This window comes from Salvelinus sp. IW2-2015, linkage group LG3 (genome assembly GCF_002910315.2).
Source record: "Salvelinus sp. IW2-2015 linkage group LG3, ASM291031v2, whole genome shotgun sequence".
Taxonomy (NCBI): Eukaryota; Metazoa; Chordata; class Actinopteri; order Salmoniformes; family Salmonidae; genus Salvelinus; species Salvelinus sp. IW2-2015.
This window is the reverse complement of record NC_036840.1, coordinates 12,887,889-12,913,032: the sequence shown is the minus strand read 5'-3', so window position 1 is coordinate 12,913,032 and position 25,144 is coordinate 12,887,889. Positions and strand designations below refer to the sequence as shown.

At 43.3% G+C, this 25,144-nt stretch overlaps 1 protein-coding gene across 6 annotated transcripts; it reads right to left on the bottom strand.

The window, feature by feature from the left end:
* Positions 1–2,665: 2,665 nt before the first annotated feature.
* Positions 2,666–24,596, bottom strand: LOC111950952 (regulator of nonsense transcripts 2). 6 transcript variants are annotated; one of them, XM_023968916.2, is made up of 23 exons: positions 24,510–24,596; positions 22,510–22,878; positions 21,593–22,372; positions 21,252–21,412; positions 20,864–21,052; positions 20,616–20,771; positions 20,026–20,129; positions 19,781–19,866; positions 19,384–19,492; positions 19,114–19,227; positions 18,203–18,319; positions 17,462–17,647; positions 15,846–16,049; positions 15,034–15,309; positions 14,687–14,870; positions 12,927–13,087; positions 12,453–12,557; positions 12,285–12,383; positions 11,979–12,152; positions 10,915–11,056; positions 4,159–4,279; positions 3,151–3,198; positions 2,666–2,990 (listed from the first exon to the last, which is right to left on the bottom strand). In XM_023968916.2, the coding sequence occupies exons 2-22, from the start codon at positions 22,875–22,877 to the stop codon at positions 3,192–3,194; spliced, it is 3,843 nt and encodes a 1,280-aa protein (XP_023824684.1). In that variant the 5' UTR covers position 22,878; positions 24,510–24,596; the 3' UTR covers positions 2,666–2,990; positions 3,151–3,191. The 6 variants fall into 6 exon arrangements, with proteins under 6 accessions (XP_023824684.1, XP_023824689.1, XP_023824675.1 ...); XM_023968921.2 differs by having other exon boundaries at positions 2,862–2,987; XM_023968907.2 differs by lacking the exon at positions 3,151–3,198 and having other exon boundaries at positions 2,875–2,990.
* Positions 24,597–25,144: the final 548 nt, after the last annotated feature.

The following is a 25,144-nucleotide window of genomic DNA, read 5'->3' as shown; positions in this document are numbered from 1 at the left end:
CTCTAATTACAGACCAAAACATGCTTATTTCCTCACTTTCTGCGCCTGAGTACCTCCCCTCATTTTTTGTGGAATATCTACATAGGCGTACAGAGGCCCATTATCAGCAACCATCACTCCTGTGTTCCAATGGCACGTTGTGTTAGCTAATCCAAGTTTATCATTTTAAAAAGGCTAATTGATCATTAGAAAACTATTTTGCAATTATGTTAGCACTGCTGAATACTGTTGTTCTGATTAAAGAAGCAATTAAACTGGCCTTCTTTAGACTAGTTGAGTATCTGGAGCATCAGAATTTGTGGGTTTGATTACAGGCTCAAAATGGCCAGAAACAAAGACCTTTCTTCTGATACTCGTCAGTCTATTCTTGTTCTGAGAAATGAATGCGGTTCCATGCGAGAAATTGGCAAGAAACTGAAGATCTCATACGACGCTGTGTACTATTCCCTTCACAGAACAGCGCAAACTGGCTCTAACCAGAATAGAAAGAGTGGGAGGTTGCGATGCACAACTGAGCAAGAGGACAAGTACTTTAGAGTGTCTAGTTTGAGAAACAGACGCCTCACAAGTCCTCAACTGGCAGCTTCATTAAATAGTACCCACAAAACACCAATCTCAACATCAACAGTGAAGAGGCGACTCCGGGATGCTGGCATTCTAGGCAGAGTTCTAGGCCAGTCTGAGATATGGCTTTTTCTTTGTAACTCTGCTTAGAAGGCAGTGTCATCTGTGGATTTGCCCTTTAAACAGCTGCATATTACCAAGATATCAAAGTGTCGCCAACAAAAAGTGTAACAATAGGTCTATAGCAAATGCAGCATATGGCATTCATTTTTTCACATGTAAAGCACTTTTCTGTAGTGCTCAAAGCATGCCATTCCATGAGCACATTATTTATTTTTTAGCTCGAATCAAAGAGCCCAATCAGTCCTCCATGACAACAAACTAAACAACAGGGTAAGGCTGACTAATAAGTCCTTAGTTTTGGGGTTATGCTCAGGTAAAACAACTTGGCTAATCTATACTTATATATTTCCAAGTCCTATTCTTGAAGATTAATGGGTATAACATTTATTGGAATGACTGGAATTCTGATAGACTTTGTTTTTTAATGTAAATATATAATTTAATCGTTTTATTATATGTAGTAGAAAGTGATGGGTTAGAAGAAGCCTACATAACCAACTCATATGGATGTTACATTTTACTTTATAAGGCCACCTATGTAAACGTTAACATTTATTTATCCTGCAATAAATGTGGTTCAATTGTTAACATACATTTTTGTATTCTTCTAATGCCTCTTAAGGGGAAATACATCTAAAAGTAACTAAATGTAATCAGATTACGTTACTGAGTTTGGGTAATCCAAAAGTTACATTACTGATAACAATTTGACAGGTGACTAGTAACTGTATTTAGAAAGTAACCTACCCAACCCTGGGTGGGACACAGATCATGGACACAGTAAAGAAGTCAAGCCAGAGGAGTGAGTCACAAACTGATACTTTTACTGAAACACAGGCAGAAATTGGCTTACAGAGCTGGTGCAGAAAAGCCCATGCAGTACAGTACAGATTATCTGTCTATATATTCAACAGACAGAAATAATCAAACAGAAATGATCATCACTGAGTATGACTCAGGAGGCTAGGGGCACAGATAAGTATCTTATCCATTTGTCAAAGACTACAATACATCACACAATTTCCAAAACAACAAACTGTATTTCACCCCAAAAAAGTATAGATTTTTCATGAAAATAAAGGAAACATCTAGAAAGCAAAAATGCTGAAAAAATAAAGTATATGTATTATATTCATCACTTATATTTAATTTTTTATTTCTGATGATGAAACGCTGGTCAGTTAACACTGGTCTCGTACCCGCCTCGGGGTCAGGGTCGTCACCGTGACAAGGTGTTCCACTTCCAACAGGGTTAGGAGGAGCAAACCATCTCTATGGTACAGATGTAGGATCTTAATTTGATCACCCTGCTGCATGATAATTTACTTTCCTGCAATGAATGCAGGACATTTTAAAACTTGTAGTGTATGAGGTTAAAAAAGGCTTCTGAAGTTTTTTATTTCAACTTTACAAAAATGTATCAACCAAAAATTGTCCGTTAATCATAATAATTCACATTTCCTGTTGCTGCAGAATTATTGTCCTGCTGTAGCAAACTGACTCAAATGAAGATCCTACATCTGTAACCCTTGCTCACACAAGCAACCACGCCTTTCTGTACATCCTCCTGTCCTCCTTGTTCCCTTGTTTATCGAGTCATTTAGTAGTGGTGACGCCATCTGTGCTCCCTCTCCTCCTCCTCCTCCATCTAGCTGCCTTTGAACAGTGTGTGATTTAGCTAGATGAAGAGAAAAAAAAGACTGAACAACAGATCTGTTCCCAGTAAGAGAAGCACAGTCCATCTCCAAAGATGTTACACCCTCACCCGTCCCCTTTTCTTTGACACATTCTGTCCATTGTCCTCCTCTTGTATTCTCCTCCTCTTGTGAGCCCTTGTACACCATATCCTCATCCTGCACGGGAGCGAAGAGAAGACGACTGTAGTCCCTTCTCCTGCAGCCCAGCTGTACGTGCGTCTGTTTGTCTGCGTCCATGTCTGTCCGTACATACGTCCGTCAGCTGGTCGATCGTTCTTTCATTCATCTTTGATTCGTTCTTTTGTGCAGGCGGGGTGGGTGTTTGTGCTGCTGTGCTGGTGTCGTCCCGGGCGACGCACAGAAAGGAAGGGGTGTTCTCTGGAACGCCTTAGCTGGGTGAAGGGGGTGCCCCCCTCTTCCCCACCCCTCGTTGATGCCCTTTCTCCTTCTCTTCCTCCGGCGGCGGGGTTAGATGTGGGGGTCTGCGCTTGCGTCAGTGGGCGGCTGGCGGACTCACTCCCTGCTCAGGCGAGACCGATGGTCCGCTCGCCCTGTCTTGCTCTCTCATTTGCTTGCTCCCTCGGGCCAGACTCCAATCAGCATCTCCTAGGGGACAGAGCAGGGCTTTACTGTAGTAGCTGTCTTCCAGAACACTCACTGGAGTATTTATCCCCAAAACATCCATCCAAGATCCACCACCTTTTCCCCACCCATCCTTCCCTCAACCTCCTGCCCCAATATCCGTCCCCATTCACTCCTTCAGTACCATCATTACTGCATCTCCTTCCATCCATAGGTTGCAATGGTCTAGCGTCTGTTCGTGAGAAAATGTAATTGTGAGTGACAATCCAAAATAAAGTTGTGTTATTCATCAAAAACATAATTGTGTACTTTGCCATCAGTATCATGTAAGCATCTGTCAAATGTATGTTAGGCATGAATATGATGCGTTATGTTGACGTGGATCTAAATATCTCCTTTCTGAATTATTTTGTCACTTTTCCAAGACAAATATGAGGAAAGGACAAAGAACCACAAGCTATTTCTGTTCTGATGAAAATAGAAAGTTAGGGCAATCTTTATTTCCAAAAATAGAAAGGAATCTTCACAGCTTTTAAGGAAGAATAATATGAAAATGCACTTTAGTGCCTGCAAAGCAGAACAGATATATTTTCTTTAACAGTGCAAAAATAAAGGGGGACAAGTCTGTATCTGATCAGAATACTCAAAACAAAATATTGTTTGACAGTTGGGAGACATGAACCCTTTCCGGTTTTAACATAAGCAGGGCCTAAGTGCAGAATGCAGTCTGTCAGTAGCGTGTCCGACTGAGCTGGCTGGCCCTAGCCTCCTGGCCCTCATATCTGTTGTTTCTCTCGTGTTTTTCTTGCCTTTCTTGTCTGTCACGCTTTTCGTGCCTTTCATTTCTCTCCTGCTTTGTTTCCTGCTTTCTGTTCAGGTGCAGAGAACAAGGAGGGAGAGTCAGTGAGTTGACTAACACCACGTCCTTTGACAGGATCCCATTCTCATGCCAACCCTATTCCCCCCGCAGTGAATACAGGCTATGTGTGCTTGTATTTAGGTGTGGTGGTGATTAGGACACAAAACAAACTTTTCATTCCACCACTGTCCCAGCCACTGTGACTGCTGCATTAAAGAAAGTTCACCAGTCACTCAGACTTTCTACCAGCATTTGGCTGGTGGTCTGCTGTTGATTCCAGGCCCTGGTGGTGTGTGTGTGTAGTGGGTAGGTAAGTTGAGGAGCGAGTCTCACCTTCCTCCGGTCTTGAAGATGAGGTCGGCGTTGGGTGCCCCTTTGGGGTGTTGGTAGCGCGGGCGCCGCTCCCGGTTGGTGTTGGCCGGAGCGGGCCGCTGGGCCAGAGACGCCATCATTTCTACATAGCAAAAACCAAGAAGGTTAACACAATGCTACACAAACCAAGCGAGTTTAAGACAACGCTACAGAAACAAATGCAAAACAAACCAACAATGTTAAAACAACGCTACACAAACCAACAAAATGTAGGCATGTTGAATTGTGGTAGTACTCCTGCTGCTTTCTCTCGTCATCTCTCAAAAAACCCTCCCCATTTATTTTCCTAATGCATGCCTCATTCTCCATCTGTCCCTCTTCTTATCAGTACTGTATAATAAAGGGTGTCCAATCAAAGATGCATCTTTTGACAAACGAGTAAAGTAATGTGTAAAAGAAACATGTCGCTGGTTTCGGAGGATTCAAGCATTGTTAAGGACCACCAACCCAATCAACAAAACAAAACAAAACCAGGTTGTCCAATAGGTATCAACGATGGAACCAAACCATCCCCTAGTAAGAGGGCGAGTGTGGCGAGTGGGGAGAGGTTTACTGATATGGATGTTGACTTGTTAAAATCCATCAATGAAAGGCTTGCCAAACTTGATATCTTGGATATATTACGAGAGGACATCAATGCATTATGTGCCAGTCTAGAATTCAGCCAACGTCAGATTGATGATCTAAGGAGAGAGAACACGGCGCTGTAAGGTACTGTAGACTCTCTGGAGGTGGAGGTGGTGCAGAGAACAAACAACTTAAAGAAACCTTGCTTGACGTACAGTGTCGATCAATGTGGAACAATCTAATATTCTCAGGGATACCTGGAGAATGACAACAGCAACGGTCCGAGACTTTATGTCAACTCAACTAAAACTGCCCACTGATGTTGTGCGTAATGCCACTTTCTCCAGAGTCCATAGAATAGGTAAGGCCTCTGGAAATAGGCCACGGGCTATTATTGCACGTTTTGACAAATTTAAGCAAAAGGAAATGACGAAGAACATGGGGAGAGAACTCAGAAACACTGATTTTGGAATGAATGATCACTTCCCCACCGAGATCAATGAAAGGAGAAAAAAAACGATATCCCATCATGAAGGAAAAGCGTTACCTGAATCAACGAGTCTCCATGGTGATGGATAAACTTTATATCAACGGGCAATTGTATCGGGACTCTAGAGTAACTCCCTGGCTATTTTAATTTAATGTTCAAATCTGAGTTTGTGTGTTGTAGTGTATCATGACAACTTCAACTATAATGAATACATGCTCTATTGATCTCCACTTGATAATGAAAGGGCTGCATATAGCTCAGGTTAATGTATGTAGCCTTCCTAACAAAATACATGAGGTTTTTAACTTGGTCAACATAAATAATATTCATATTTTGGCTTTGACCGAAACGCATTTAGATGCATCTGTAAATGATGGGCAAATTAACATTCAAGGATATAGTCTACTGAGAAGGGACAGGAATAGGAATGGTGGGGGTGTAGCACTGTACATTCAGAATCATATACCTTTTAAGAGGAGGGATGACCTTAATGTATGTCAAATAGAGGCAGTATGGGCTCAAGTACATCTACCTCACCAGGCACCCATATTGGTAGGATGTGTGTAGAGACCTCCTAGCTCAAAGGTGTCCTATCTGGATGACTTATGCACTGGGTCTGACCAGGCCACAGATAGCAACATAGATGTATTTATCTTGGGTGATTTTAATATAAATTGGAAGGATCACTATAATTTGAATAGAACAAAATTGATGAGATATGCCAAGAACTGTGGTTTGAAACAAATGGTTAATGATACTACTAGATCTTCAATTAAGTTGGGTCATCGTTCAGACACATGCATTGATCTGATTTTCTGTAATATACCATTGCAATGCTTAAAAGCCAGATCAATGCCAGTGGGCTGGACAGACCATAATATTGTGACCATAACCATGAACACCAAGGTTCCAAAGAAACCCCCTAGGATTGTGGTCAAAATAAATTTTAAAACATTTAATCATGAGCTATTTCTAAATGATTTGGCTGCTGTACCCTGAGAGCTGATTTATCTAGAGGATGATTTAAATCACGCTACAGAATGTTTTATTGATTTGCTCACTGAGGTAATGGACCATCATGCCCCTATAAGAAAGAGTACAGTTGGTGCCCGTCCATCTCCATGGATTGATGATGAACTGGGTGAGGCTTTTTCTCAAAGAAATATGGCAAAAGTCTTAGCAGCCAAGTCAAAATTAGAAATTGATGAACAGAATTATAGAACATTACGTAATTATGCAGTTAAATTGAATCAAAAAATATATATATATTTTACAACAATGCTTTTATTGATTGTAAAAATGATTCTAAAAAGGTATGGAACACAGTTAAGGGCTTACTTGGTACATCTATCTCATCATGCCCATCTAGTGTGGAGGTTGACGGGAGAATAATAACAAAACCAGTTGATATTGCCAATCATTTTGCAGATTTTTTTTACGAAGAAAATTAAATTACTGAGCAACAATGTAAACATACATTCTTCCAAACAAGCTATTGTCCAATGGATTGATGATCATATTATGAGCAGCAAGATCTGCTCTTTTAGTCTGCAAACGGTGTCAGTGGAGGAGGTGTTAAACCTATTGAAGTCATTACCTGATGGTAAATCTACAGGTTATGATCTTATGGACAATTTTTTGCTTCGCTGTGCTGCTCCCCAGATTGCAGTTCCACTGTGATACATATTTAATTGGTCACTGGAAAAGGGGATGTTTGCAAATGTATGGAAGCATGCAAAACTGTGTCCTATTCTGAAAGACTGCAAAGAACCCCTTACTCCCGCCAATAGTCGACCAATTAGCCTACTCCCTACACTCAGTAAGATATTGGAGGGTATTGTGAGTAGAAAAATGTGGGAGTACATGGAAAAGAATGATCTGATTACAGCCAATCAGCATGCTTATCGCAAAAACCATTCCACTACCACTGCATTGGTTGACATGACTGACCAGTGGCTCAATGCTATGGATAATGGCAAGTTTGTGGGTGTACTATTTTTACATTTCAGTGCAACATTTGATTTAGTGGATCATGAAATAATTGACAAAATTAATGCATTATGGTTTTAAGGAGGTAGCATTGAATTGGGTACAGTCATATCTAACTGACAGGAAACAGTCCACCTATATCAATGGTTCATTTTCTTCCCCTCATGTGTTAAATTGTGGAATACCGCAGGACAGCTGCCTTGGGCCACTTCTTTATTTCATATATACCAACGATCTTCCCTAATGCCTTAGTTGAAACTCAAGCTACTATATTTGCAGATGATACTACAATTTATGATTTATGCAGCAAGACAATCGGTTCAACAGGTACAGCAGGCTTTACAAGGAGATTTGGAGAATATCAGGGAGTGGGTTTGCCAAAACAAACTTGTTTTAAACACCAAGAACCAAACCAAAGTTATGTTGGTCTGTTCAACTAGGAAAAGGCCAAAACAGGATGGGATACAATTAAGTATGGGAGGAGTACAAATTGAAGAAGTGGCAGAAACCAAACTATTGGGAGTGCAGCTAGACAACTGCTTATCATGGTCGTCTCAAATAACTAATCTATGTAAAAAAGAAAATATTAAAACAGCATGCATAATCAGAAGGATAGCTAAATATTTACCAGGAAAAATTATTCAGCAAATAACACAAGCATTAATTGAGTCAGGTGAACTACTGTTCWGTGGTCTGGGGAAATGCATYATCAAGTGAAGTTAGGAGGCTGCAGAATGCACAGAACAAWGCAGCAAGGATTGTTTTAAGGTGGAGATATGGTTCTTCTGTTGCAGTCATGCGCAGTGTTCTTGGTTGGTCATCAATCGACAAGATAATTGAAAAAAACATGCTTATTTTATTTCATAATATACATAATTTAAAACGGCCAAGTTCTATTCACAACGGTATTCAGTTGGTAAGAGACAGACATTCCGTAAATACTAGGAATAGATTGTCCACCATCTATGCGTTATCCAGACAGGAAAGAGAAATAGGCAAAAGAACATTTCGATTTAGAGCAATTGAATAAATTAACTGAGCAAACTAGAAAACTTTCAATATATAAATGTAAACATTATTTTAAAACGATTTAAATATAATACATAGAAATGTTGTGGGACTATAGTAGATGAAGAATCAATATTTTTTTGATTGAGTATTTATTGCGTCATTATGCATGTTTGTAATAGTGTGTTATATGTGAAAATGTGTTCGTATTATAAATTGTATTTTAATGTTTAAGGACTCTTGGAATATTAGTCCAAATGGGGACTAAAAGAGATCCAAATAAAATAAAATAAAATGTGTAGATACTCCTCTAAGAAAACCTCATGTCTCTTCCAAACCTCATGTCTATCATAATCCGTTACAAAACTTATTGGAGTTTTAACTCTTGTAGGATGGCCAGAACTAAATCAATGGAGGCGCGAGAAGAAAAGTTGGCAAAAGTCAGGACAATTGCATCGCGTCAGCTAGGAGGATTCTGTGCAAGAATTAAGGCTACTGCTACCTGACAGGCTCACTTTCCCATTGAACTCGTCATCTTTCTTTGAAATCGGCAGTACATAAAACAATAGAGGTAAGATGGATATCGGTTTTGAGACATGACACACAGTATTTTCATATTTTAGTATACGCATGCCATATTATACGCTTTTTCAGTTAGAAGATCTCACACAAAAACAAGCATATCTCTGTGAAATGTCAACGGAGCACTGAGCGTATACCAAGTTTATTATTTTCAAAGCCTTTTACATTTAATTCAGCTCGTGTCATGCTAATTTAGCTTTTTTTGCGACCTGCAGAAACAACTTTAAAGACGACAGCCACAAAATGTCAAATCTTCAAAAGATGCTACAAGAAACCTGCGTCGCTATGTCAACAGAGCACGGTGCTTATTCAAATCAAATTAACGTTTATTGGTCGCGTACACAGATTTGTAGATGTTATTGCAGGTGCAGCGAAATGCTTGTATTTCTAGCTCCAACAGTGCAGTAACACACACATAATGCATAAAGTAAAAAGTAAAGAGATGAAGAAATATCAGAACGAGCAATGTCAGAATATATATATATACACACATACAGAGCCATTCAAAAGTTTGGACACACCTGTCTATATAAGGTCCCACAGTTGACAGTGCATGGCAAAGCAAAAACCAAGCCATGAGGTCAAAGGAATTGTCCGTAGAGCTCCGAGACAGGATTGTGTCAACGCACAGATCTGGGGATAGGTACAGCCTTGAAGGTCCCCAAGAACACAGTGGCCTCCATCATTCTTAAATGGAAGAAGTTTGGGACCACCAAGACTCTTCCTAGAGCTTGCCGCCCGGCCAAACTGAGCAATCTGGAGAGAAGGGCCTTGGTCAGGGAGGTGACCAAGAGTTCCTTTGTGGAGATGGGAGAACCTTCCAGAAGAACAACCATTTTTGCAGCACTCCACCAATCAGGACTTTATGGTAGAGTGGCCAGACGGAAGTCACTCCTCAATAAAAGGCACATGACAGCCCACTTGGAGTTTCCCAAAAGGCACTTAAAAACTCTCAGACCATGAGAAATAAGACTCTATGGTCTGATGAAACCAAGATTGAACTCTTTGGCCTGAATGCCAAGCGTTACATCTGGAGGAAACCTTGCACCATCTCTACGGTGGAGCATGATGGTGGCAGCATCATGCTGTGGGGATATTTTTCAGCGGCAGGGACAGGGAGACTAGTCAGGATCGAGGGAAAGTAGAACAGAGCAAAGTACAGAGAGATCCTTGGTGAAAACCTGCTCCAGAGTGCTCAGCACCTCAGACTGGGGCGAAGGTTCACCTTCCAACAGGACAAACGACCCTAAGCACACAGCCAAGACAACGCAGGAGTGGCTTCGGGACAAGTCTCTGAATGTCCTTGAGTGGCCCAGCCAAAGCCCGGACTTGAACCTGATCGAACATCTCTGGAGAGACCTGAAAATAGCTCTGTGCAGCGACTGACAGAGCTTGAGAGGATCTGCAGAGAAGAATGGGAGAAACTCCCCAAATACAGGTGTGCCAAGCTTGTAGCGTCATACCCAAGAAAACTCGAGGCTGTAATCGCTGCCAAAGGTGCTTCAACAAAGTACTGAGTAAAGGGTCTGAATACTTATGTAAATGTGGTATATATTTTTTTGCTTTGTCATTTTGGGGTACTGTGTGTAGATGGATTAAATTGTTTTTTCCCTCATCAATTTTAGAATAAGGCAGTAACGTAACAAAATTTTGAAAAAGTAAAGGGGTCTGAACACTTTCCGAATGCACTGTACATATAAAGTTGGTAAAACAGTATGCAAACATTATTAAAGTGACCAGTGTTCAATGACTATGTACATATGGCAGCAGTCTCTAAGGTGCAGGGTAGAGTACCGGTGGTAGCCGGTAACAGTGACTAAGGTTCAGGGCAGGGTACTGGGCGGAGGCCGTCTGGTGGTGACTGTTTGTTTTTTTATCGGCTGCATTAGGTTATGAAATCCGACATTTTGGATATAAAGTTAATGATATGTTAGAGAAAGACCACACTGAATGATTCAGAACATGAATAATCATATTTGTCTTGGTAAAATGTATTTTATAACATAAGGAAGTTACATTTTATCACCGAAGCGCGTTTTCACCCACTCTAGGCAGAGTGAGTGGAACACCCTATTTAATACCTTGGTAGTCTTCTTGCTCCTGTCTCTCGTTGATGTCCAGAGTGAGCTTCTTCATCCTCATCCTCTCCTCCTGCTCTGCCTGCTGCTGGTTGAAGTGGTTGGCAGCCAGGTGGGAGGATAAAGGCACGTTCAGGATCTTAAACTAGAAACAAAAGAGACAAAACAGAGACACATTCAAGAACTTTAACTACAGCTAGGAGAGCTCAAACAGGCACATGAAGCATTGAGAAGGAGCAAGAGTTACATCTCATGCTGTAGGCAGACAATGGGACAAGTGCTCAGTATTCACACTGCAGAAACATGCTCTCCTGGCTCACTATTCAACCTTTTACAACATGCCCCGTGATGTTTTTTCTCTCTGGCTGTGCTAAAACTCGAATGTGTTTCCCGGACGGAGGCCCAGGCAGCAGAGAAAGTGAGGGAGGGCCACCCCCATGGTGTGGAGCTGACAGAGGAATGCAGTGAATGTGTCTGACAGGGAGAGGTCCAGATACGTCACAGAGAGAAGCTGTGACGCTTACTGACACACACTGAACCGCTTTATCCTCGCCTCAGGAAACGCACTACAGGAGAGGTTAGTGTGTTTAGAGACACGTCATCTATAATGCATTAAGCAATTTATATAGCTTCATTTTACATCAACAAAAAACGTCTATAGCCGGTACTGTTAATTGGTCAAAACACAATGTTTACATAGTGTTTATAATCTGGTAAATGTCCTTTAAAAGCAGTTGCTGGAAGTGTAGTGGACTGAGTTTAGTGAGCTTTACTTTAACGTCTTGATTTTTCTGGACAGAGAATGTGTACACACTCTGAACCTACAACAGTAAAAGAGCTTGTCGTCTCTACCCCACCACCATTCATTCCACCCGCGAACTGGGCCTAAATACACACACACACAGCTCAGAGTCAATATTATCGCTGGGTCTGTCTAACAGTGCTGATTCTGTGGAGGGATCTGACTGAACTAACAGCGAGTGAGACTTCAACAAGCTTTTATGGTGTGTGTGTTGTGTGTGTGTGTGTGTGTGTGTGTGTGTGTGTGTGTGTGTGTGTGTGTGTACCTGCTGCTTGTTGCCCTTGCGCGTGAGCATGACAAACTGCATGGTGTCTGAGATGTCTGCGTCCCCCTCCCCAGAGCAGACGGGTCCGCCAGGGCCTTTCTTCAGCTGGCTCTTCAGCTGCAGGGGGATGGCCACGTCCAACTGGTGCACCTTCACCGCCTCCCCGCTCCGCTGCTACACGCGCACGCACACACACACACAACTCCTGTTAATACCCGTTTATTAAAACGGGTACAAAAGTAGTACAGTACTACGGACATAGTGACTGTGGCACACAGATTAGAGAGAATAGGAGAGATACTGTACCTGCAAGTTCTCCAGCATCATCTTGTCCAGAGCCTGGATGAAGTCCTCATCCTCAGCACATGCCACATGCTTCAGACCGCCACCACGGATGGTCACCTCCTACAGGACAAGACCGTCAGCAACACAATAACCTCTCTCCCTCTCTCCCTCTCCTTGCCATCTTCTTACATTGTTCTCCTCGTCCGTCTCGTTCTCCTTGTTGGAGTCGGTCAGATAGTCAGTGTTCTCCTCCTCCTCTTCCTCCCGCTCCTCTTCCTCATTCTCAGACCCTTCCTGGAACACACAGCAGGTTCTTAGATGGGGGGGTGTGATTGTGTGCTAGCTTCTGTAAGGTAGAAAAACAAAGCACTAAACCTGGAGAGCTATGTTGTCGGTCTGGCATGATAAGAGATGAGTCAACACATCAATCTAGCAGCACAACAAGATGACCCGCTTCCTTATACAGTATCTTGCTTAGGACTGGGCTTCTGTCCTCAGTTTGCGACCCCCCCCCCTACAAATCTAGGGGTGAGGGCCAAATGAATGAATGAATGGATGATAGATGAGTGAACGAGTGAGAGATCTAGTATCCACCTATTATGAGAGACTTGTGTCTTAGACATGCAATGAGTGAATGGATGAATTAAAGATTGACAGAATCACTTCTTCCTCTGGCTCGTTCATCTCGCTCTCATTGCCAGACTGTTCCTCTGTGTCCGCCCCTCCCTCTTCGTCGTCATCGTCATCATCCTCGTCTAGAGCCTCGCCTTCACTCCCCATGGCACTCGAGGGCCGGCCGTCCTTCTGTCCATCCATGGCCAGTCCTGCAGGACACAAACATACGCGCACACACACACCTTCATTCGAATGGCGCAGCGTCAGGTTGCAAGGCGAAGTCTTGAAGCAAGAGACTTCGAGAGAGAAAACGCTAAACCATTTGCATCATAGTCATTGATTACAATCATTCGTAAAAAAGCTCCTCTCGTGAGCCATCGCTCCGTGCTCTGAACAGGCTTTTCCCTGGCTCTTTACATAAGAAATCAAATCAGACACAAAGCATAGACATTTACCACAGATTATATCCTAAACTCCTTGAACTATGTCCAGGAGTGAGGACAGACGAACGCAAACAACAAGCCCATTTAGAAACATAACACTTTGTTGGGCTGGAACTGCAGGAGAGTCAAGTCATTGCAAGAAATACAAGTCATAGCGACATTCATTGTGAAACTAAACAGGTGCTTCAACACATAGCTTGGAGAGACCATGAATATAACTTCAGAAGCCTGATGAGCAGAGAGCAGTAGAGGAGCAGATAGATGTATAGTTAAGAGACGCTACTAAGCAGTAGAACTTCGTTAAGGGAGGGTTCAGCAGAGGAAGGCCTCCGTTGCCTTATCTTGGTTAAAGGATGAATGGCGAAACAATGAGGCCACTGTACAGCATGTGGCTTACATCACCCTCATCAATCACTCAGAACACTCACAGTACAGACGGACAGACACGCACAGGTTTTTCAAAAGCGTTCTCTCGCATTCCACGTCAACACCTTGAAACAATGTTCTGTGCCTGGGTTAATACAGCGGACTACTTGTTCTGTGACTCAGAATGCATTACACCTGCTAAATGAATGCTTCCTGCTTCCTCCTCTGTGTCCCACAGGGTATTTCATTATCTACATCCTGTCTGTCTCTTGATTGTTTCTCTATATCTGTGCATCTCTTTACTTTCCTCCCCATCAGATAGTTTCACCTAAAGAAACACTTTCAGTATTGTGCCACTTTAGAACAGCAGGTGCAATAGGGCAACGTTATATTTGACAATATATTGACATATCGTGTCATTGGGATGTCACTCAGGTATTTATTAATATTCCCCTTTAACCCTGAAGTGAACACTTACTTGAGTAAATATGTTTTTGTTTGTGCAGACTTAAGAGTGTGCGCTTTAAGTGGCAGTCTACAGTGCAGGCAGGTCTGACTGCTGTGTGTTTGTGGTATGTGTGTGAAAGGGCCAGGTATGTGTGTTACTATGAGGGAATTTGACCTGTCTGACAAGACAGAGAGTGGCAGGAGCTGAAGCAGCCTCCTACACACGGGGGAATGTTGCTCAGCAGGGAGGACAGAGAGCAGGAGTGGGCCAACCTGAGGAGCTAGCTGCTACAGCAACACATTTCCGAGGCCTGCAGGCACACACACACACACACACACACACACACACACACACACACACACACACACACACACACACACACACACACACACACACACACACACACACACACACACACACACAACACAGGGGGGGCGCACAAATGAGAAAAATATCTTACACAACTCTTGTGGTGTGCGTGTGCGTGTGCCCTTATGCATACATTCCTGTGTGTGTGTGTGTGTGTCAATCTCTTTCTCTCTGTCTCTTACCCAGTTTAACGAGGAACTCCCTCTCCAACTCGGTGACCTGTCGTGTGGAGTCTTCCAGGGAGATGCAGAGCTTCATCTTGGGCCGGAGGAGCTCCAGGGTGTCACTGATCATGTAGTCAATGTCGATGGGGAACTGGTGCTCCGCACTCCACACCTCCACACTCTTCTTCCACCAGATATACCTCTGGAGAGGACAGACAACAACACATCCGAATTTAGGGACAGTCTTGTAAGGAATGAATGTAATTGACATTATGTCACAACAGTATCAAAACCATTCAGGCGAGAGAGAGAGAGAGGCTGAGAGGAGTGAAAGAAGGGGAGGTTAAACGTTCATACCGACTGACCTGGAAGTAGATGAGGAAGCAGTCCAGCTTCCTCTTGCTGGAGCCGCGGTCAAAGTACTGTCCGCAGGTGTCAAGCAGGGTGCAGACCATGCGGATGCGGAACAGGTGCTCGGGGGGGTCCAGGGGGCTGGGGCTGCCGTCCGGGTTCACCCCGAACGAGATGAAGGAGAAGAGGGTGCGGAAGATGACCGCTGACTCCACCATGCGGTAGTTGTAGAGCTCCCCCAGAAACTTGGCACTGCTGATCCGACGCTGGTTGAACTTGGGCTGGTTCACCTGCAAAGGAGAGGGGAGAAGGAGCGACGATGGGGGGGGAGAGAAAGGGAGATAGAGGAGAAAAGGGGGTGAGATGGATAGACATGGAGAGGAAAGGGAGAGATGGGGGAGAAAGGGAGAGAGAAAGCAGGTGAGATGGAATGGCAGAGAGGTGTTGAAGTTGAGTGCATCTGTGCTCAGAAACACCATAAATATGAAGTCCCCTGGAAGATTTTACCCACATGAACCTCAGATGTATCACTCAATTTGTTACTGTGTGTCACGCAAACCACATATCTGAACCAGAAACATGCAGTTCGACAGCCTGTTCACATGGTATACAACACGTAGCCTCAACAATCCCTCATTCAAGTCATAAAAAAACATACCATCAATCTCTCCTGCTAGGGCTCTTCACATGGCCCTTACATCCAGGAATGAACTCTTGAATCTGGGCCTGACTCCAACCAGCTCCTCCTCCCTCATCCTCACCTCCAATCCCAGAAACAGCTCACCACCCTGGGCTTGCCTTGCCCTCCCCCTCCCATGGTGCTCACCTCCATTCCCAGGCGGATGTCCTCCAGGACCCCATCCACCACGTGGATGCCCACATCCTCCTGGTAGGCCACAAGGCCGGCCAGCAGGTTGGCCACACAGTGGATGCTGTTGTACTTGATGTTCCAGATGTTGACCATGCAACAGATCAGGTAGCCTTTAGACTCTGGGTCCTGCCAGGGGAGTTTACGCATCTGCCTCAACACCTTGGGTAGGGGAGGGAGGAGAGAAGGGGATGAAGAGGAGGGAGACAAGGAAGCGGAGAACGAGAAGGGAGAGGAAAGATGATAATCGGCAGGTGTTTGATACTTCTGTTGTGGTTTAGATTTTTGGTATGTTAAAGAAATTACAGAATAATCTGGGGGGGGGGGGGGGGGGGTCATGACCCTTTCCCCCCCTCAAATCTCTCTATAGTGTTTTGATGAATATGCATAAGCCAGTGACTGTATAAATGAGGCACCATAAAAATAAAATGTAAAGCCTTTCGTGAACTAACACTTGCACGTGACTTTTTTCCCCCTTACTGACTTCAAGTTGAATTAGTCGTATATGTACGGGATACACATGGTATACACCGTCCAACTAAATGCTTACTTGCAGGTTCCTTCTCGACAATGCAACAACAATAAGAAATAATAAAAGATAAGAATACAAACATAAAGTAAATGGCAGTAGAATAGAATAAGACATTTTAGCATAAGTATAATACAGGAAGGCACAATTTATAGTTCAATATTTACATTTGTACTGGGGAAGGGGAGGATGGGGCGCAAGGGTATAAATAGAGCAGTATAATAAGAGTCTGGTCGCAGCAGCTGTGATGTGTGTGTAGCATGAGTGTACAAAATATTAGTAAAACCTTCCTAATATTGAGATGCTCCCCTTTAGCCTTCAAAACAGCCTCAATTTGTCAAGGCATGGACTCTACAAGGTGTCGAACCATTCCAGTGAAAGTTACAGAGGCCTAAATATGATACCACCCCCCAAAAAATACCAACCTCCACTGTTACTGTAATCGTGAGAGGTTAGCATGTCATGGGGGTTATGACATTTGTGCTTCCAACTTTCTCACTCATAACGATTCATTCAGGATTATCCGTAGCATCAATGTAGCATCCACATTAATATAGAAGTGTTTAGAAACACATTCTATTCATATTTACAATACATTATGTACCATTCATTCTATTGGGCACAAAATTATCTGAAACACAGCAGATGCATCCAACAAGTTTGTAAAGTCTTTGCGTGCTCGGAATATGTGACCAAATACGTTTTACTATTTTAATACACATAAGTGAATTTGACCCAATACCTTTGGTCCCCTAAAATGCCGGAACTAAGGACAAAAATGTATGTAAAAAAATGTATGTAATTTCATAAACGGTTCACCCGATATGGATAAAAAATACCTTCAAATTAAAGCTGACAGTCTGCACTTTAACCTCATAGTATAATTTAAACTGCAAAGTGCTGGAGTACCAAGGCAAAACAACAAACAAACGTGTCACTGTCCCAATACTTTTGGAGCTCACTGTATCTTAAGATGAATGCACTAACAGTAAGTTGCTCTGGATACGAGCGTCTGCTAAATGACTCAAATGTAAAATCTTCATACCTTCTCCGTGGTGACCTTGGAGAGGTCCTTGTAGAGCAGTTTGCGGATGTACTCCTGCAGCGGGGGCCTCTTCTTCCTGACAGTCTTCTCCATGGGCGGGGGGTTGCAGTAGTAGTAGGCATTCTCCACCATGGTCACGTAGCGAGCATCCAGGTGCTGTGCCTGCTTCTTACGCATCATTTGCTCCTGAGACACGCAAGTATACAAAAACAAGTGAGCCATTCAATATAGAACCCAACTAAAAGCTCTCAAGAAGGTGTGTTATCTTATTATCTTGCTAAACGTAACCTAGAAAATATGGCAGCTGTGCACGCGACATGAATAACCTCGTCCAAATGCAATTTAGGCACATTAAAGCTGGATTAATAGCGCTTTATGAATCAGATTGAACCCTGGATTTCGGCACCAGTTAGGAAGGCCAAGACAGGTCTCTCCCCGGGACTTTGGATGCACTCCAAAACCTTTGGGGAATTCCAGTACAGTGTTTGATAGGTGTGTGTGCTTGTACATTAGTGGTACATTAGTGCTGAGGGGAGAACGGCTCCTAATAATAGCCGGAACGGAGCAAATGGAACGGCATAAAACACCTGGAAACCATGTGTTCAATCTTTTTGAAACAAATTCCACTGATTCCGCTCCAGTCATTACCACGAGCTCGTTTTCCCTAATTAAGGTTCGCCAACCTCCTGTGCTGTATACGTACGTGCGTGCATTGCCGTGTGTGCGTGTGTGTGTTTGTACCAGAAGGACGCTGGTCCGGAGGTGGGAGTCGGGGGATCTGAAGAGGAAGCGTCCACTGGTCTCCAGCAGGGTGCAGGCCATCTCTATGTGGTGGTGGGAGAAGTCTGACAGCAGCATCTGTAGAGCAACACACACAGGAAAGTGTCAAGTGTTGGAAACAGGAAGTGTCAGTACAATTTCATAAATGTCGACAAACAATTTGTTCGTTCGACATGGTGGGATCATTTTGTGTCGGTAAAATGAATTATGTGAAAACTCCTTTATGCGCAAATATTGATATAATAAAACCATCATGTTGATGTAAACTTGGAGTCACGAGGAATGCTTGATATGAAGTTGTACTACCACTACGGCATGGAAAAGTATTAAGAGTTTATAGGCAGATGAAATAAGTTCTGATGAACTTCATGGTGGTTAAGTGATGGACGGTGATGAGCTTTGAAGGTGTCATTTGAATGCTAGTGACATGATGATTGATGCAAGGCTGCCAATTATCAAATACAAATGATATTGCTCTTATCCATATCTCATCATATAAGTTATAACCTACCCTGTCCACTTTATCAGCGAACTGTTGTCTAGAGAGCATGTGCCAAAACCAGATTTGGCAAGTTACCTATTTATCGCAACAGTTTTGGTGACAAAACCATTGGTAGAGTTAAAAATGAAATGGAAACATTGAACTTCTGCTTTTTATTTAGTACATGAAAAACGAAGGCCAAAAAATCTTAATTTAAAAAAATCACACACAGCATTTTATCAGTTTGATGGAAACACACCTCTTGTGGGAATATTTGAAAATTGTTTTTTTTTGCAGATTTTAGAAAAGTTGTAAGAAAATCTGTCGCCAATTGGATGGAAACCTAGCTAATGATAGCACAGCTTCCTGGTGAAAGAGAAGCATCCCCTACCTTCAGACAATGCAGAGTGTCCGTTTTAGAGAACAGCTTGAACTTTGCCAGCTCCCCGATAAACCTTACAGTTTTATTTTTTGTTTCGATGTTGATCTGGTCCTTCTTCCGGATCTACAAGGAAACACAGCAAGCATTCTGTATTGAAATCTCCTTCAAAACTGTTTGTTTCCTTCAGTATAGGTTCTATTTTAATGAGACAGTGGTTCTGTATGAAAGACACAACAAAGACGAAGGTGTTAATAGTTGTTGTAAAGTCTTGGGACCTACATGGAACCTGAAGTCTCCTTTGAGTATGGAGCACAGGTCATCGGCCACATCTGACATGCAGGGGTGAAGGGTGGCCACCAGACGGGAGTAAAAGGGCAGCAGATCCAACCTGGAAGAACACAACTCAACCATGAGCTTTACAATGGTATAAGTACCATTGACTTCCTTTATGCCATTTCAAATTAAATGAGCAACCGCACCACCTAGTGGGTAAAAGGGACAACAACAAAAAACGTTCCCACACAAATCAATCCATGATCAAATCCTTCCAAATGAACTATCTGCGTGTGTGTGTGTGTGCGCGTGTGCTTTGTCAGGGAACGGCGAAGAGAGTCTGCACCAGCTTCCTGATCAAATCCTTTCAAATTAACTATCTGCTTTATAGTGAGTCTGGTACCTTTGTCTGGGAACGGTGAAGAGAGCCCGGACCAGCTTCCTCCTGTTTGACTTGGTGTTCATGTTCATGCAGAAATCCATGGCAGCCTGTGAACAAACACACACAAAGTCAGACTAATTCACTGCACAACTGTGTACTTAGTACCACATTGCCTATGAATCATTGCCTTTGTGGCTAAACTCAAATTGTAAAGCATGGAATACATCCTTCTGGTATGCTGAAGGTGTGTTGTGTTCTCTCCTTGCCTTGTCTATGAGGTCTCTGTTGACACAATTGGGAAGCTGCTGGATGAAGGCGTCCACGATGAGCTTCAGGTGGGACCCGGTGCTTGCCTCCTCATCCTCTTGTTCTTCACACAGAAACAGGGAGGACACAGTCAAACATGAATACAACAAAGTCATGCTCCAAATATCTCCTTAGCGAACTTAAAGAGTCACTCAGCGACATAAACAGAAATAGCAAAGCCATAGCATAGGTATAGACCTAAGAATTGGGTTGATACATGTGGAATATTAGAAACCTTGTGAATGACTGTCTGGTTTCCACATGCTCAGCAACACACCTCTGTTTACTTGATTGGCCCTGAGCACCCATGAGTGGGCCCTAGCTCTGTTTCCCTGAGCTCTCTCATACCCTAACTTGAGCCCTGGAAAAGACACACAAACACCAAGACACTGTCCATGTCAATAACCAACACGCCTCCTCTATCCAGAGGTTGTAGATATTCGATTATTGCCGCCCTCTTGTTGTAATTGTCAAAATGGAAAGCTGGCAGTGCAAAGCGCTGGGTGGTGTGTGCTGCTTGGTGGCTGGCAGGCTGGTGGGTAGAGAATACCTTCATCTTTACCTTGCTCGTCCAACAGTTTTTTGGCAAGCTCTGCCTCGTTCTCTGCCTCATCAGGTCCATCCAGCTCCAGAGGGTCATCAGCGATGTCTAGAGCCTCGAGCTCCAACTCCAACTCCTCTGTGGTGGCCGCAGCATCTTTAGCCTCTGAGGAAAGGATACAGCAACAAGAGAAGGGTCATTCAGACAGTGTGAGTCTGTGTGTGTGTGCATGCGTGCAAGTGTGTATGCGGCTGTACCTTTACCAGCAGCCTCCTCTTTGTCCTTGCCCTTCTCGTTATCTTTGAACAGGATGGCGGGGACGAAGGCCTTCAGGTCCACCATGTTCTCGTAGAAGTTCCTGGCATCCTCGTCCTCCCAGATGCCCCCCTCCAGGTCATACTCCCCGGGCTTCCCAGGGGTGAAGATGTCAATGCCAGGGCCGTGCTCTATCACACAGAGAGGAGAGGAACGGTTAGATACACACAGACACCAAAGACTGTAGGCTACATATAACCAACAGCAATAAAACATGATAACAATGTGGCTTTATAACAAAAATCACCCAAAATTACAACAAAATGCACAGTCTTTATATTGTTCCTATAACAAGGTAATAAACAGTATACAAGGGTTGTTACTCTTTACCTTCCTGCACAGTCTTGTCCAGTGGAAGTTCTGGCATGTTCTCATCCAGAAAGTCAGCCAGAGACTGGGTGTTAGCCAGCAACTTCTGGTAGGACGTAGCAAACTCCTCATACTGCTTGTGTCTGTCCTCACTCAGCTCCCCTTTGGAGTGGAGGATACGCCTGGAGGAAGAAAAAACATGGAGGTGTCAGTATGTACACTAAAAGACATTTAGCATGTTACTCAAAATGGCTATGCGTCATGTACTGTGGCAGGAGTATACACTGAAATCAATAGTACAGGAGAAGTTGTGAGATGGGTCATGTTTAAAAAAATTCTCCAGGAAGCCTAGGCCCCATCACCTGTTCTGCCTCTCGATGTTCTGCAACTCGCGGTGGTCCTTCTTCAGGTGCTTGGTGAGCGAGGTGAAGTACTCCCTCAGAAGGTTCTGGAAGGGCTGCTGCTTCTCCGTGTTGATGATCTCACTGGGAGGGAAGGCCAGGTCAAATTTCTCCCGTGCAGCCTTCACTTTGCGAGGCACCAGGCCCGCGATGTCGTCCCCGCAGTGCTTACAGAAGCTGATGACCACCGACACATGCGTGTGTGTCTCGCGGTCTGTCCCGATGATGCTCTTCAGCTGCTCGTAGATGAGCGAAAGGCCCTCCTTGTCCGTAAACAGGCCCACGATGGTAAGCTCTGCGATGAAGCGCAGGTCGGTGCGCAGCTTGCTCACGTTGGGCGCCTTCTCCTCCTTGCGCGCCTCAAAGTGCCTCTTCCAGGCCTGGAGGAGCAGTGGGGCGAATTCAGCGTAGCGCTGGTGAAAGAGGGAGCACAGGTGCACGGCGCAGCCCACATCAGAGATCTTCAGCTTGGCCTCCACCACCGAGCCCACCGCCTCGCCGATGTACTTGCTGAGGTTGAGCGAGCCGAAGTCATTGGAAAGGGCTTCGCGCTGCTGCTCAGTGAGCGTGCGCAGCTTCTTGACAAAGGCCGTGTTCTTCTTCAAGCTGGAGTCAAGGCGGCTAAAGAAGGTCTCCTCGGGACGGCCCTCGTGGGCGTTCTGGTTGCGGATGCGCAGCTCCTTCCGGCACTGGTGGCGCTCCCAGGCCTCCTGGTGGAGCTGGTGACCCTCCTCCTTCTCCCTGGAGTGGGAAGAAAGATGGAGAATCAAGTTAGCAATTATCTGAGTTCACAAATACTAACCGTACACAAAGTTTACGATGTTGAGAGCACCTACAGTAGATATATTATTATGGTGGTTCCTCCCCTGAGCTCTTACTTGAGTTGAGCTGCCTCCTCTTCACGCTGTCTCTTGGCCTCCTCCTCCTGAACTTTCCTCTCCTCCTCCTCCTGCTGCTTCTTCTCCTCTTCCTCCTTCTTCCTCTGCTCCTCCTCTGCCTTCTGTTTCTCCTCCTCTTTCCGTTTCCGCTCCTTTTCTTCCTTCTTTCTTTTGTCCTCCTCAAGTCTCCTCCTCTTTTCCTCTGCGGCCTTACCGATATCTTTCTTGCCACTCATCTTTGACTCATCCTTCACTTTATCCCGGGAGGAGGCGGGCCGTCTATCACCCTCTCTGTCTTTCTCCTTGTTACTAAAGGAGCTCACCTCTTTCTCATCCATGTTTAATGATCTCTTGCCCTCAGCAAGCATTCTAGAAAAACAAAGTTGAATCATTCACATTAGCAGTGTTACATATATCCGTGCTAGGCAAGCCTAGTTAATAACGTTGGGCGCTTGGTAGCCTAGTGGTTAGAGCGTTGGGCCAGTAACCGAAAGGTTGCTAGATCGAATCCCCGAGCTGACAAGGTAAAAATATGCTGTTCTGCCCCTGAACAAGGAAGTTAACCCACTGTTCCTAGGCAGTCATTGTAAAGAAAAAATAGAAAAAAAATTTTTACAGCTTATTAGCGTTCACCTAATATGTTCCCCCTGTTGATGATGCTCATTATATATTAAGGTTGAACCAAATGATTACATGTAATAAAAATGAAATTAAATACAAAATTATGTGAAATTGAATGAAACAATATTGTATGTTCATGCTAATATGATGTACAATATTCCATTATGTTTCTATATGATAAAAGCGTAATATATTTAATATTCCATATACTATTTCTTAACAGTTTCACTAATTAATTTTAATTATCTTAATCATTATGACACACCCCTTACTATTGTCATTGGTTACACTAATTGCACTGTTTGTCTACATAACCCGGTTCAAGTAGTCATAATATTACCCTGAAGATGGCACAGTGACGCCGAAACGTTGGTAAATACCCATTAAACTGCTGGGCGTTTACGACTGTCTTTTTTTTGATAGTTTAATCGCTGTTAGTCAGCACATCCACACAAACTATTATTCTGGGTGTGCGCAAACTCATGTTTTATTTATCTAAATAAAAAAAATATCAACTTTGATTTAACGTTAATATTCGCTGATCAGATCATTGGCTAATTCACATTGCTAGCTACACATGTATCACAAAATGTCGATATAACAGTACTAGCACTGTTGGTTAGAGCCTGTAAGTAAGCATTAAACTGTAAAGTCTACACCTGTTGTATTCGGCGCACGTGACAAACTTTGATTTGATTTGTGACTGGCCGAATTGCTAAAAGTTTTAGCCAGCCGTTGGTGAAAGCGTCACAAGATTAAATGTCAGTGATCGATTATTTCAACAGTTAACGTTAGCTAGCTAGTTATTTTTTATAATCTCCGCCAACTACCATATCTAGGTAACGTCATAAAATGCATAAAACCTCCAAGTTGACTACACGCCAATTACATGTTTATCAACGTGCGTTATGAGTCTTTTTACTCTTAAATTGCAGTTGTGATCGTGCAGTTTAGGTAACGTTAGCTATGTTGACATTGTCTTCCCTACGACGCACGTATAGATAGCCTAGTTCATGCTATGCTAACTTGCTGAACACACAACGGTTAGGTAAGAACCGTTCGTCGTAAATTAGCATTTGTACGACTACTATGTGCAATTATTTTATAACAATGAAATAAAGTGAAAATGTTACCACCAGTGTTGACAAAACGGCACACATTAAGCCAAAGTTACGTTGCTAACGCGTTAGCTAGCTAACTGTTGTTAGGCCGCTTCGGCTTGAGTCTCGACTCGAGAGGTAAACAAACGCCTTGGTAGCCCGCGAGCAATAAGATCGTCGATGTCAATCGTCTGCATAAACCAAAAATAAGTGTCAACATATATTAGTAATAATTGCATATCGTTCATTATAGAATATAGTCTAAAACCAAATTATTACCTTCGATTTCTCTCAAAATAAACATCTGACTTGTGTTAATAAGTAAAAATGATTTCCTTGTGCGGTACAGGACCCCTTGGATTAGGCACCAAACAATCTGCCTCAAAGGAAATGTAGGTTCTAATCTACTTTGTTTATTGAATCGATAAGCAGATCGAAAATCTTTTATTATAGTAGTATTTTATCAGTAGATAAATTGATCTACACCAATTATATAATTTAGTTATGTATTCATGGTACATTAATTCAGACAAGCAATGTTGCAGATTACATTAGGGAGTGGGTCTCTGTTGTGTCTGCTGGAGCAACAGTTGTAGCAGAGAGTTCCAGTCAATTATTAATACATTAGTCATTTAGCAGATTTACAGGAGCAATTATGGTAGTGCCTTGCTCAAGGGCACATCTACAGTTTTCACCTGGTCAGCTCGGGGATTCAAACAGCGATCTTTCGGTTATTGTCCTAGCATCTCTTAACCGCTGGTGGGTAAAGAACTAACAGTCTTCACTGATAAATATTCGGTTATCACGTTTTATAATTGTCGTATACTGTCAGATGTCTGCATGCATAATGAAAGACATATACATACTATATGGTACGGAAATATTAAATCATTATCTATTAATACAATTTATAG